At 38.2% G+C, this 13,059-nt stretch overlaps 1 protein-coding gene across 1 annotated transcript in view; it reads right to left on the reverse strand.

Annotated features, from left to right (window-relative positions):
• Positions 1–9,189, reverse strand: part of LOC122998676 (transcription factor IIIB 90 kDa subunit-like) — a 124,774-nt gene extending 115,585 nt beyond the window's left edge. Inside the window, exons 1-3 of the mRNA XM_044375642.1 lie at positions 8,795–9,189; positions 5,247–5,455; positions 2,040–2,120 (exon numbers count right to left, since the gene is read on the reverse strand). Coding sequence (XP_044231577.1) covers positions 2,040–2,120; positions 5,247–5,430 — 265 coding nt within the window. The 5' untranslated portion in view covers positions 5,431–5,455; positions 8,795–9,189. The remainder of the gene's footprint in view (positions 1–2,039; positions 2,121–5,246; positions 5,456–8,794) is intronic.
• Positions 9,190–13,059: the final 3,870 nt, after the last annotated feature.

Here is a 13,059-nt window from a genome sequence, read left to right on the forward strand (position 1 = left end):
CCGTCGCTCAAACATCATCAGCCGAGCAGACGGCCGTCGCCACGGTAACCAGCTGCTCACCGCCTCTATGCCCCGGCAGCCTGCCAACCGTGAGCCGTGAGCGGTTCATCTGTTTCTACAAGTTGTTGTTGTGTTTCCAGAGCAGAGTTGGAGAGTTTAAACTCATGAGACAGCGAGGGGGGAGGGGGGGGGGGGGTCCGATAAATCCACAAGGTCCTCCAGGGTTCCTCTAAGGGGCCCCAGAAAAATGAGTAACGGAGCCTGACAGCTACGTATCGACAGGGCCGATGTTATCAGCAGACAGGCTCATCACAGATAAATCAAAACGAGAAGGGAAAGCGACATCTCTACTGCGGCCGAAGACGTAATCCTCAAAATCCTGTCAGTTCCACTTTGATTAACTCATTAAAATCTCTAAATAGTGTCTTCTTAACTGTCCGCACACCAAAACCCAGCTGAGAGAAGCTGTGAAGTGATACCAGAAGTTTAACTGCTGGACACCAGATGTCTCCTACTTCACTGTAAAGTCTCAGTGTTTGTACACTGAAGGCTTCAAGTTTCCACATCATGTTTGTTTAAGTTGAATATTGGACCACGATTGGCTCCAATGTAGCTGTGATGTCACAAATCGTGTTCCTAGATACGTCCCTTAAACTCTTCCAAGGTTCAAGGTCAGCACAGAGAAAACGTGCAAACAGCCCTCTAGTGTCAAACTCGTCATTCTGTACAGTTCAATCGATTATTTTCTCGATTAATCAGGTGATTGTTTAGTCTATAAAATGTCAGAAAAAAAAAAAGTTCATCACAAGTTCACAGAGTCGAAGGTGACGTCTGTAAAGTATTTGTTCTGTTCAACTCAAAGATGTTCATGTTTTTACAAAATATAAACAGAAAATCCTCACATTTGAGAGCGTGTGTTGGTGTTTTTGTTTGAAAAATGACTATCAATTATCAAAATTGCCAATTAATTTTCTAATGATGAGCAATTATTCAATAAGTCAAATAATCAAATTGTTCATAAAAATGTGGACGAGCTCATCCGGGTCACTTTAAAATCACTGTCTTTTTTCCCCCTGGTTTTCGCCTCTCAGGCTACATCCAGGCTGCCTCTGATTGGTGGAGCTTGTTGGAGTTGTCACGCTGAGTCTGAGTAATTTATATTTTGATTTACAGCTCAGAGTTTGTAATTATTATATTTTCCTGAAAAGACACTACAATCAAAACACCTAAATATAAAGATAAAGATAAGATAATGCAGTTAATGACAGTGTTCTCTGTGCTGAAAATATATTATTTATCATTAAGCAAAACTTTTAATTCAGCCTTAAATCTCACCTTTAAAAAAAAAAAAAAAAAAAAAAGTACAATTGTATAAAATTACATAGTATTAAAGTTTATCACACCTGTTAAATACATGAACAAAAGTAAAGAGAAATGCTGCGACTTTTAAAAAAAAGGTACTTATGTGATGGAGCTCTTTGAACAAAACAGGATAAAAAAAGAAGTTAAATCTTTGAAAATGTTAAAAAAGCCTTTAATTACTCGGCTGTTTTGTCAGACGAGGTTAAAAACAGCAGCGTGTTGCAACACGGCTGCTTCCAGAGGAGAGAACTTCTGCACGCAACACAGTATAAGTGAAGGTTAAATAAAATATGTTAATGCACACGGCTGAGAAAACGCCGTTAACTCTAAACGAACATGATCGGGAGACGCAGCCTCTTCTGTAAAAATCTACATCTGTCAGCTGAAGTCATTTCTTTCCATATTTTTTATCCATCTGCTTTTTTTTGTAACACATGTTGACTTAAAAAGTCAGAAGCAAAACAAAGTCATGTATGTAAAGTGTCTCTTTACTTCCACATTTTCTGACATCTACTCATAAAAAAAAACCTAAATTTAAAGCAACAAGACAAACAAGTCATTTAACATCAACTATTACACCTTGAGAGACAAGCTACTCTCAGACTGAAGAGGAACGAGCGTCTGCAGGCTGGTGCAGATTTGACTAAAGCGAGTGGCGCCCTCTGCTGGTCGCTCACCTTTCTGCAGCGTCTGAGCTCGGGACTCCCTCCCAACACCTGTGAAGTGTCCGTCTCCAAAAGAGGGATGTTTGGCTCCAGCTGAGGACGCAAAACACACAGATGTTCATATTAAGAGTGTGAATACATATCAAAACTATATATGTCTTTTTCTGTAGATTAAAATATGTAGTTTGTCGTTAAAACAAATTAAAAACAGAAAAAGATTCCCCTGTGAACTAAGACGTTCACAGAGCAGTTTCTTCCTGGCTTTAATGTGAAATTATTTATTTTTCATCTTTTTCTTCCTTTGATAGTTTAAATTATGTGTAAATATTATTCACCTGTTCACACGTGCACTACTTCCATTCATTTTTTTTTTTAATGATACCATGTTTTCTATTCATTCAACACAGATTCTGTATTGAAAACGCATATTGAAACATCAGTGTTTTTGCAAAATATTCAGTAAATTGTAAATAAAAAAAAGTCCCATCACTAGAGATCAAACATAATAAACTAGAGCTGGAAAAAAACAAGTCAATTAATCAATTGACAAAAAAAAAGTAACAATTTTGATTATCTTTTAATCATTAAAGCAAAAATAACCACTTGATGTTTCAAGCATCTTATATTAACTGCTTCTCTTTATCTTACATTATAGTAAACTAAATGTTTTGGTTTTGAACTGTTGGTCAGACAAAACAAGCAATCTGATGAAGTCACCTTGGCCTCATTATTGGATTAATAGATTAAAGCTACAGTGAAGATGTTGGTATCATATGAAACTAGACGACCTGAGGAATCCATTGGTACCAACCATGTCATGCTAGCTTGTCGTTGAGGGGGATAAGGGGGAATAATACATCAAAGTTAGACTAAATTTTCCAAAGTTGCTCCAGGATGTGGTGGCATCAGACCGAGTAAAGAAACCCAGACATCCTTCACCCCCGGCAACACCCTCCAGCTCCTCCTGGGGGACCTCAAGAGATATGTAGTCCCTCCAGCGTATTCTGGGTCTGCCCCAGGGTCTCCTACCAGTTGGACATGCCTGGAACACTTCCAGAGGGAGGCGTCCAGGAGGCATCCTAAGCAGGTGTCCTTACCATCCCAGCTGGCTCCTTTCGATGCCAATAAGGTCATGTGACCCTTTTTTTCCCCCCCAATAGCTCCCCATGGGGTCATCCATCCATTTTCCACTGCTTATTTGGAACCAAGTTGCAGTGGCATCAGACTGAGTAAGGACACCCAGACATCCGTCACCCCAGCAACGCCGTCCAGCTCCTCCTGGGGGATCTCAAGGCGTTCCCAGGCCAGAAGGGGTATGTAATCCCTCCAGCGTGTTCTGGGTCTGCTGCAGGGTCTCCTACCAGTTGAACATGCCTGGAACAGCTCCAGAGGGAGGCGTCCAACAGGCATCATAACCAGGTGTCCTAATCATCTCAGCTGGCTCCTTTCGATGCCAAAAGGGTCACGTGACCCTTTCAATGGCTTGATAATTTAAATAATTGGTAGTTGATTCCCTATGAAGAATCTTTAATAACCATGAAGATGTTAAACAGTAATTTTTTCCAACAGCGAAAGAGAAATTTAAATAAACTTTAATATTTCAAAACGAGTATGGCTGCAACCAACGTTAATCTTCATTGTCAATTAATCTGCTGATTTTTTTTTCCCTTCAATTAGTCTTTTAGTCTATAAAATTTTAGGAAACTGTGAAAAACATCCAGCCCAGTTTCCTAGAATGCTTGTTTAGTCCAACCAACAGTCCAAACCTCAAAGACATCCAATTTATAACCATATAAAACAGAAAAAGGCAGCAAATCTTCACATTTGAGAAGCAAGAATAACAGAATGTTTGGAGATTCTGCTTGAAAAAAGATAAATCAATTATCAAAATGGTTGGCAATTAATCTTCTGTCAACTAATCAACAAATCCTTTTAGTTATAAACATGAGTATGTTTTGCCAGAATACAAAACTTCATCTCATAACAGGCTAAAATCTATCAAAATGTCCTGAACAGGTGGAGAACCACAGTGTGATCCAACAGCAGCCTCTAGTGGACAGTCGGAGGAACTACGACTCAGAAAATACAGAATCTAACAGGTGAAGTCTTGTGCAGACTCAGCAGGAGTGAAAACGTCCTGCCGGCTGAAGGTCAGAGATAATGTGGAGGTAAATGTTACACACAGAGATAAGCAGCTGTGCAACAACACACACACATTAACTCACAGCACTGCATTACATAAGAGCCGAGCTGTTTCCGTATAACACACGTCCACTGGACATTCAGTGACGTTATAACCAACAGATAAAAGTGGAAACATTTTGTTTCTGAAGGACTGGAATCATTCTTTACATGATTTATTTTTCATTTCTATAATTACAGGCATCAGATTATTTGAAAATGTTAGATGTCTTATCCCAAGAAAGGAAGAAAAGAACAATCTAACATGATAAAAACTGTAAGTATCTACAAATTAGACTTAAGTTGGTGCAATGTCTTAACAAAAAAGCCACACAGAACATTGCATATTGTGAATTTAAGTGTTATATGTCAAGAATATTCTGCATTTTTTACTGATGGCTGCAACTTGACTGTTTTGGTTCACTCTCGGCGCTCTCATAGCGTCATTTTCGGCTGCAGCGGGCAGCTGTTTTTAGAGAAAAAGCTCTAAACAAACAGCAAACAGACACAGTTAGCTGTAGACTAGCTGGTGAACATAGTGGAGCATTTAGCAGCTAAAGAGCCAGATATTTCCCTCAGGAGTTGGTAGAGAGCAGAAACAGAGATAAAAGAGAGTGAATATTGGACTTACATTCACCAGGTGGACAGAAACACGACTCCAAGTGAATGATAATGTTGCTTCTGGATGTGGAAATAAGCAACTGTCTGCTAACAAGTTCAACATATCATCTTAAAAAGTGATGATATGTTAGTGTTGTGTTCACTTCTTGTTTCTTATGAAAACTAAAAAAATCAGTGAATGCAGGTTTAGGAAGAAAGTATCTGAGCCATCTTACACAATCACCACCCAACAGATTCCTGTAAAACTCATCTTTGTAAGATAAATCAATATAACGGTCAGACAGGCAGGTCAGTCTTCGTCCCTGCAGGCCACCGTACACACTCTGATCATAAAGCAATAAAACCACAACAAATTACGACCCTTCATGTCGACAGGTACAGTTTCTTTTTACAGGTGAACCAGATCATCGTTCTCACCTTCTGCTGAGACAAACTGTCCGACGGCCAGCGAGCCTCCGCCTCCCGTCTCCACAAACTCCACCTCGGACACGATGATGTTGTCCTCCAGCACGGAGCCGCACGTCATGCAGACGGCGTCGCCCCGCGACTGATCGACATCGATGTCCGAGCTGCCGCAGTTCTTACACACCTTGGAGCTCATGGTGTCACGTCGCAAGTCTCAAAGCCTGATGGGAAAAGAAAAAAAAAAAAAGGACCTCAGCATTTAGAAAGAGAATCCGGCCGTGTGATTGTTTATAAGGTTCTGAGTCAGGATTTGTGTTTTTTTAAACACTCGACTCTGACTAAATAAACTTCATTTAATACTAAACAGTTTACTTAAGCTGCTGGCCAACATGCAGATAGAAGAACAGTTGGATGCAAAAGTTTGCACACTTCTTGACAAATAAAACAGCCTCCCTTGAATATGGAAAAAAAAAAGAAAAAAAAAAAAAAAATCATATTTTTTGCAAAAGTTTGGTCACCCTACATAGTGGGTAGTTAGTACCATCCCCTCTGGTAGATATCACAGCCTGCAAACGCTTTTTGTAGCCAGCTAGAAGTCTTTCAGTTCTTTTCTCTCTCATTCTTCTTTGCAAAAGGCTTCTAGTTCTGCAGTTTTCTTGGGTCGTCTTGCTTGCACAGCTTTTTTAAGATCTACCCACGGATTTTCAGTTATGTATAATTCAGGAGACTGTGAGGGCCCTTCCTAAACCTTCAGCTTTGTCTCTTGAGGTAGTCCACGGCGGATTTCCAAGTATGTTTAGGATGATTATCCTGTTGTAAATCCATCCACTTTTCAACGTCAGCTTTTTTACAGACGGTGCGATGTTGGCCTCCAGAATTTGCTGATATTTAGTGGAATCTATTCTTCCCTCCACTTGTGCAAACAATTGGCATGAAACGCTGCTCCTTTTTTTCCTCCAAACATGCCTTTGCTGACAGTGGACAAAGAGTTCTATTTTAACTTGTTTCCAAAATGCAGATGTTCCGTTTCATACTTCTGACGTTGGATTTTATGATGAGGATGCACGTAAGGTTTCTTCTACTGACTCTTCCATGAACGTCTTGTTTGTGCGAGCATGGCTGCACCACCACTCCAGAGTCTATTAAATCTTCCTGCAGGTTTTTATTTGCCTTTCTGACCAGCATACGAGCAGTTCTCGCTGAAAATTTTCTTGATCTCATCCTGACCTCTACAGTTGCCCTAAACTGCCATCTCTTAATACATTTCGCACTGTGGAAACTGCAACCTGACAACACTTTGCCGTCTTCTTGTAGCCTTCTTCTGCATTACGAGCATCAATAACTTTCATTTTAAGAGTCTTACATAGCTGTTTAGAGGAACCCATGGTTGCTGAGTGTTCACACAAGGTTTGAAGAGTCAGAGTATTTGTAAAACTCTGAAACTGGCACCAGCTGACATTTCCTAATGATAACTGTTGACATGCCTCAGGCCTAACAAGCTGAGTAAGGTCTGAGACCTTGTAAACACAATCTGAGACTTCAGAACTCTTTGGGTGCGGAAACTTGTGCACATGCCACAATGTTTTTATTTTTGTTCAATTTATGACATAAAAAAAGTAAGTATGCATTAATGTTTGCTGAAAACATTGTGTTTGCACTGTTTATCTGCAAAGTAAAAGTCTGATTGTCTAAAGTTAAACTAAACCTTTAAGAATGAGAGAAAGAAGAGAAATCATACAGATGTTCAGCTTTCAGTCTTTCATGCTTTTTGCTGCAGTTTTAAGTTTGTATTGTCATGAATAAAGACCTTAATATTCACAGTCTATAAGATTAATTAACAGTGCCGGTAATGATCCTTGCAATGCATCAATCATCCATGATCGAATCCTTATGCACTTCTCAAGTAAGCGATGGAGAACAACATCGACAGCCCTCCCGTTGCATTAAAATGTATTTAAGTTTATCTGAAGATAATATGAAGCTTCAGGCGTCCACATCAGCCAAATCAAGAGGACATCTTCCAAAGTTACTGTCTTTTTAGTGCCAAAGTTTGTTATGATCCTTCTATTGCAGCTCAACAGGGAAACAAAGAGGGAATTTGGTACTAAACAGACTGCGATGTTGGCAGATATCCACTTCATTCGTTTAACACAGACTGCCGAGACCTCATTTTAACTTCAGATAAACTTGCATGACACGTCACACTATGGATTTTGTCCCCCAAAGCACAATACAAAAGAATCTTTTAATAGCCAGTATGAACAGGAGGAATGATTACAGCAAGCAAAAACTATTTCAACGGTCATTTGGACACTTGACTGTTGTTTTAAGACAAACTTGAAAAACTGTGAAGCTGTCCTTTAATGTGGGCTATCAAAAGTAAGAAGAATTCTCCCTGTGACTTTTGTCTAATCTTTGCTTTTTTGCATGAAATATAGGAGAGTTTTACCTTAATACGTTGAACATTTATTTAAATAAAACCATCTGAGAAGTTTAACATCTCTTTGGTTGAGCTGCTGACAACAACTGAAACATGACTGTCAGATAAATGTAGTGGAGTAAAAGTACAATATTCCCCTCTGACGTATAGAAGTATAAAGTAGCATTAAATGGAAATACTCAATTAAAGTACCTCTAAATTCTGTTTAAGTACAGTACTTGAATAAATGTACTTAGTTACTATCCACCACTGTATGAACCTTCAAAAAAACATCTGAAAAGTAACTAAAGATGTCAGATAAATGTAGTGGAGTAGAAAGTACAATATTCCCCTTTGAAATGAAGTATAAAGTAGCATAAAATGGAAATACTCAAGTACCTCAAATGTACTTAAGTACAGTACTTGAGTAAATGTACTTAGTTACTTGCACCACTGTATAAACCTAAAAAAAATCATCTGAAAAGTAACTAAAGCTGTCACATAAATGTAATGGAGTAAAAAGTACTATATTCCCCTCTGAAATGTAGTGGAGTGGAAATATAAAGTAGCATCAAATGGAAATACTCGAGTAAAGTACGTCTAAAAATGTGCTTAAGTGCAGTACTTGAGCAAATGCATTTGAGCAAATGTACTGCTGATGACCATGATGATGATGATGATGATGATGATGATGAAGATGATGATGATGAGGATCTGCAGCATCCAGCAGTGATTGTGCAGAACTTCCCCGGCTGCTCTCCTCCCATTAGCCGGCTAGCTACGTGGCACAGCTCAGCAGCCGCCGGCTAACTCAGCGCTTTTCTTCTTCGGTAGCCGAATAGCGGCTAACTTCCTAAATAATGCTACAAATCAAAGCTATTCATTATCTCACTTCTCCCTCTAGTTGAGGTTTGATTGGTATTTTCTCAGCAGGAGCCGGCTGATCAGCAGGAGTGAATGTAATCCTCTCACATGTTGACAGCTTGAGGACAGTGAGCTAGCGGAGCGCTGCTAACTGAAAACTGACTTCAACAAGCACTAGTAGACATAGACATGATGTAGTGAGTATCTGCTAAATGAAACAACCTCTCGGGTGTTTAAACACACTCATACCGACGGTGTGTGGAGTCGGTGTACGTACCTACAGTCCGGTGGAGTCCCACAGTAGCAGCCTGCCTGCAGCCACGCCGGGACGCGTGTCAGCCTCCTTCACCGCACACCTACAAGTGTTTTCTGCGATAACTCGGATATTTAAAGTGTTTCTCTGTGACTGTCTGACTTATCTCATTGTCTCTGCGGTCTGTGGAGAGCAAACGGCAACGTGACAGCTCTCATAGATTTGCAAAAAGCAGGAATATCAATGCAATCCTCAACACAACACACCCAACATGTGCGTTTGATGCTGGGGGAGACACGGACGATACCAACTCTGCCCGGAGGGGTGGACGTGTGTCGAGATAATGGTGAATTTAAATAATCCTTGTACAGTTGATTGGCTTTCAACGATTTACGGCAGTGATATGTTGTAATTTCGCTGCTGGATGTTATAAAAATGTAAAATCACAGTGTGAAATTAAAGCTATTAGCATTAATGCATTTACACCGCCGACAGAATCCCCTACTTGTATAATTGTACTTTATTGGTTGCAATGACAGCACCGTTAAACCAACAGGGAATAAAAGTAAAGATCCCCTCCAGACATGTTAGAAGTATGTATTTATGTATGTAATATACTCTGCTTTGAATATTCATTTATGTCTGATAATGTCTGATTCTGATTGAGATAAATTTCAATTATCTTGTTTGTTTGTTTTTATGCTGCCTAAGGAAAGCACTGTGCTCTGAGCTTGAAAAGTGCTATAAAAATAAAATATTATTATTATTAAAATCCTTAAAATTACATCTCATGCTTCTCCCTCATTAAAAATTCCAGAGTCTATAAATATGCAAATATATTTCATTTTAAAACTGCTGGACACAAGATGTCTCCTGCTTCACTTTAAAGTCCATTCTCAGTGTTTTTGCACTGAAGGCTTCAAGTTTCCACATCACACTTGTGTAAACTGAATATTGGACCAGGATTTGCTTCCAGACTATTTGTGATGTCACCAATCATGCTCATAGGCCCACTCCTTAAAATTAGATTTTCAATGAGCGCTGAGAAAATTTCCACTTTGGGCAGATGAATGTGAAAACAGCCTTCTTGTGTCAAACCCTGCACATACATCACCTACACTGTTTTTTTTGTTTGTTTGTTTTGTTTTTGTTTTGTTTTTGTTTTGTTTTATTTTTTGAGTGTAGGGGTGCTTTAAATTACATTAAAAATCTACACTCTTCAACTTTTTTCTGTATTTATTGAATATGTTTTATGATACACGTCTTTGTTGCAAGTTTGATGTATAGACAAAACTCTGGCAGAGTCCTAGATTGAAAATATAGAGCTAGAAATGAGCATAATAGGTCCCCTTTAACTTTACATTGTGCATTTTAGTGCAATTAAACTGGACATTTTTACCACATTTCACTGTTTTAACCCAAACCATGATCTTTCTCTAACCCTAACCCTAAATGGTTTTTGTGCCTAAACCTAACCATTTTAACCTAAACCATGGGAAGTATTGGCATATCACCTGCAAGCAAAAACATTTTGAAACAATTTGAATTTGGTCAGGTGATCTTGTGCAATCAATACCAATACACACGCATAATAATTCCATATCAACAATAAACGGACTATGAGGAATCCGTACCAATAGTCACTTTCTTATTTATTTAAGGTTGACAATTCATTCTTGATCTTAGGAATACTAATTGGAAAAAATAATCAAAAGTTTTCAACCACATCTCACATTTGCATTGGTGGATTTGCTCAGTTAACGCAGTTGTTATCACTTGATCTAAGTATGGGACTTTGGTCACATGATGAGAGGTATTCATATACTGGAGTTTGCAACCATGGATGTATTATAGGAACATTAATATTAATACTAGGTCTTTGGGGTCAGATGTGCCAGGCCTTCTCGATCTTTCTCTGGCCTTCCACTGACTGCAAAGTATTACTGAAGAATACAGTAAGATGTGGTTGAAAGCTCAAGAAAAAGCCACAGAAAAGTGTATACATACAAGGTGAACTCCAGAAACAACTAACATATTATAAATTTGCAGATTTTATATAATAATAATAACTTTATTTCACACAAGAAATGCAGCTCATAGTCCTTTACAGCAAAAGAAATTACATGCATTTAGTGCTTCACATGAAAAAATACATAAAATGAACATAGAAATATCAACAAAAAAAAAAACATGACACTTGATAATAATAATAATAAAAAAAAGTCAAATAAAATGAAAATAGAGTGCACTTAAGTCTGGGCAATTTGAGACTTAATAAGCGAAAACTCAAAGTATTTCGCCATGTGTGTGCAATCTATAAATTGGTGCCCAGGTCTCTGAAGCCATAAGCATAACAGAACCTCCCTTTTCCCAATGGACACAGACTAACCACCGGTCTTGATTAACCATAATAAGCCTCAGAACATCTCCCCATATATACAAACTGCATAAATAAATGACAGTTATAAGATGCTCCATAGTGTGTAAATTAAAAAAGACACAAAAGACAGTAACAAATAATGCATAAGATGAAATACGCAGGTAAAAGGTCCTCTGTTCAAAAGCCGGTGAGTCTTTACTGATGGTTATAGGAATGAAGGAAGGTAGGAAGTACAATATTCTTGACTTGAGCATCAAACCTGAGATCAGAGTCAAAGAGCAATCCCTGGTTTAAAATTACTGGCTGAACACAGACTACAAAGGTTATGATGTTAGATCAATCAAGTTGGGAGGGCTTAATAAAATTACCTCAAATTTACTATGGTTTAGTTTCAAAATTGCTCCGATGCATTCAGCATTTACTGTCATCAAATCATCAAAGAGCAACTTATATGCTAGTTACTAGTTTATATAGCTAGATGTTGTCAGAAAAAATAAAATTTATATTTGTAAATTATGTAAATTTTCATTGAATGCTGACTGTGTGTATGCAGTAATCCTCAATTTGAACAGTTGTGCTTTCTTGCTCCTCTGATTGCTTTCAAGAGTGACTGTTTGGACCAGCTAAAAGTGCTTTACCTTCAGACATCATCAGACAACACCCCAGGCTCTAGTTTAACATTTTTAGACTTATGCACCTCATACAGCAATCATGGTGTTCACCATCGGTACAGATCGTATTTGTCTTCTTTAGTCTTTTTCTTGCTTCTTCACTTATATAAAGTTCTAATAAAGTTGTTTAAAGCAATATTGCAGTATGCTTCTGAATATATTAAGATAATGAGATACAATAATATTAAAAGTAAATACATACTCCTATAGGTAAGGCAAATTATACACAACAAACCTATAAACAAACCAAAGGAGTAAAAACAAAATAAAAAACATTTTATAAGACAGCTAATGGACTAAAGAAAAAAAAAGTGACTGGCTCAGCAATGTTTTTCTAGCTGTCCAACTCTTCAACTTATCCCATAAATTTTTTGACTTATTTCTTTCTTTATAAATTCAGTTTCTCAATTTCTTGAGAACATAAATGGGATTATTTTTGTATGTGGCAGCTTTTATACTTAAAGGAGGAACTATTATTATTATTATCCTATTACTATCCTTATGTTCTGTCATATTATAATGTTACAATGTTGGATGTTCACATATTAAATGTGGCCAAAGTTTCCCTGTGAGCAGAAAGCTCAGGCTTCAGACTGCTCTGAATGCTTGGTCTCCACTTTTTTTTTCTACTTTTGAGACAAGCTGACATCAACTCATGATGGATTTCTTTATATAGACATCTGCTCCAGGCACAGCACGCACAGTGCAGGGAGATACTGTACATTCATTTGGCGACAGCAGAATAACATTTTACTAGCTACGTTACGTTACCTTTGTTATTTCCTGACAGCAGATATTTTCCACTTCAGTTGGCATTTTAGCACATTTCCCACATGTAACTTATACCATTATGTCACACAATAAGCAGGTAATAAGCATAATATTTGGCAAACAGAGACATCCTGCTGTAATCTTTATCGCTGCGGATGTTCATGCTGTCCACTCGCATATTTCGGGTCCAGATTTTAAGTTTGGGCTTAAACATGTACAGATAGATTTGAGAGGTTGACATTGGAGGAAAGAAGGAGAAAAAGAAGTGAAATCCTGCAACTACAGTTTGTTTACGTAGCCTCCTGAGCCATAGGAAGTCAGCCATGAGCTAACCAATCACAACAGAATGGGCTCATCAGGAGGGGGGCCTTAAAGAGACAGTAGCTTAAATGGCCTGTTAGAGATAGAAGCTGAACATAAAGGGCCAGTATAAGAAAAATAAATAGTTTTTAACTGTAAATCATGCA

The sequence above is a fragment of the Thunnus albacares genome, chromosome 15 (genome assembly GCF_914725855.1).
Source record: "Thunnus albacares chromosome 15, fThuAlb1.1, whole genome shotgun sequence".
Taxonomy (NCBI): domain Eukaryota; kingdom Metazoa; phylum Chordata; class Actinopteri; order Scombriformes; family Scombridae; genus Thunnus; species Thunnus albacares.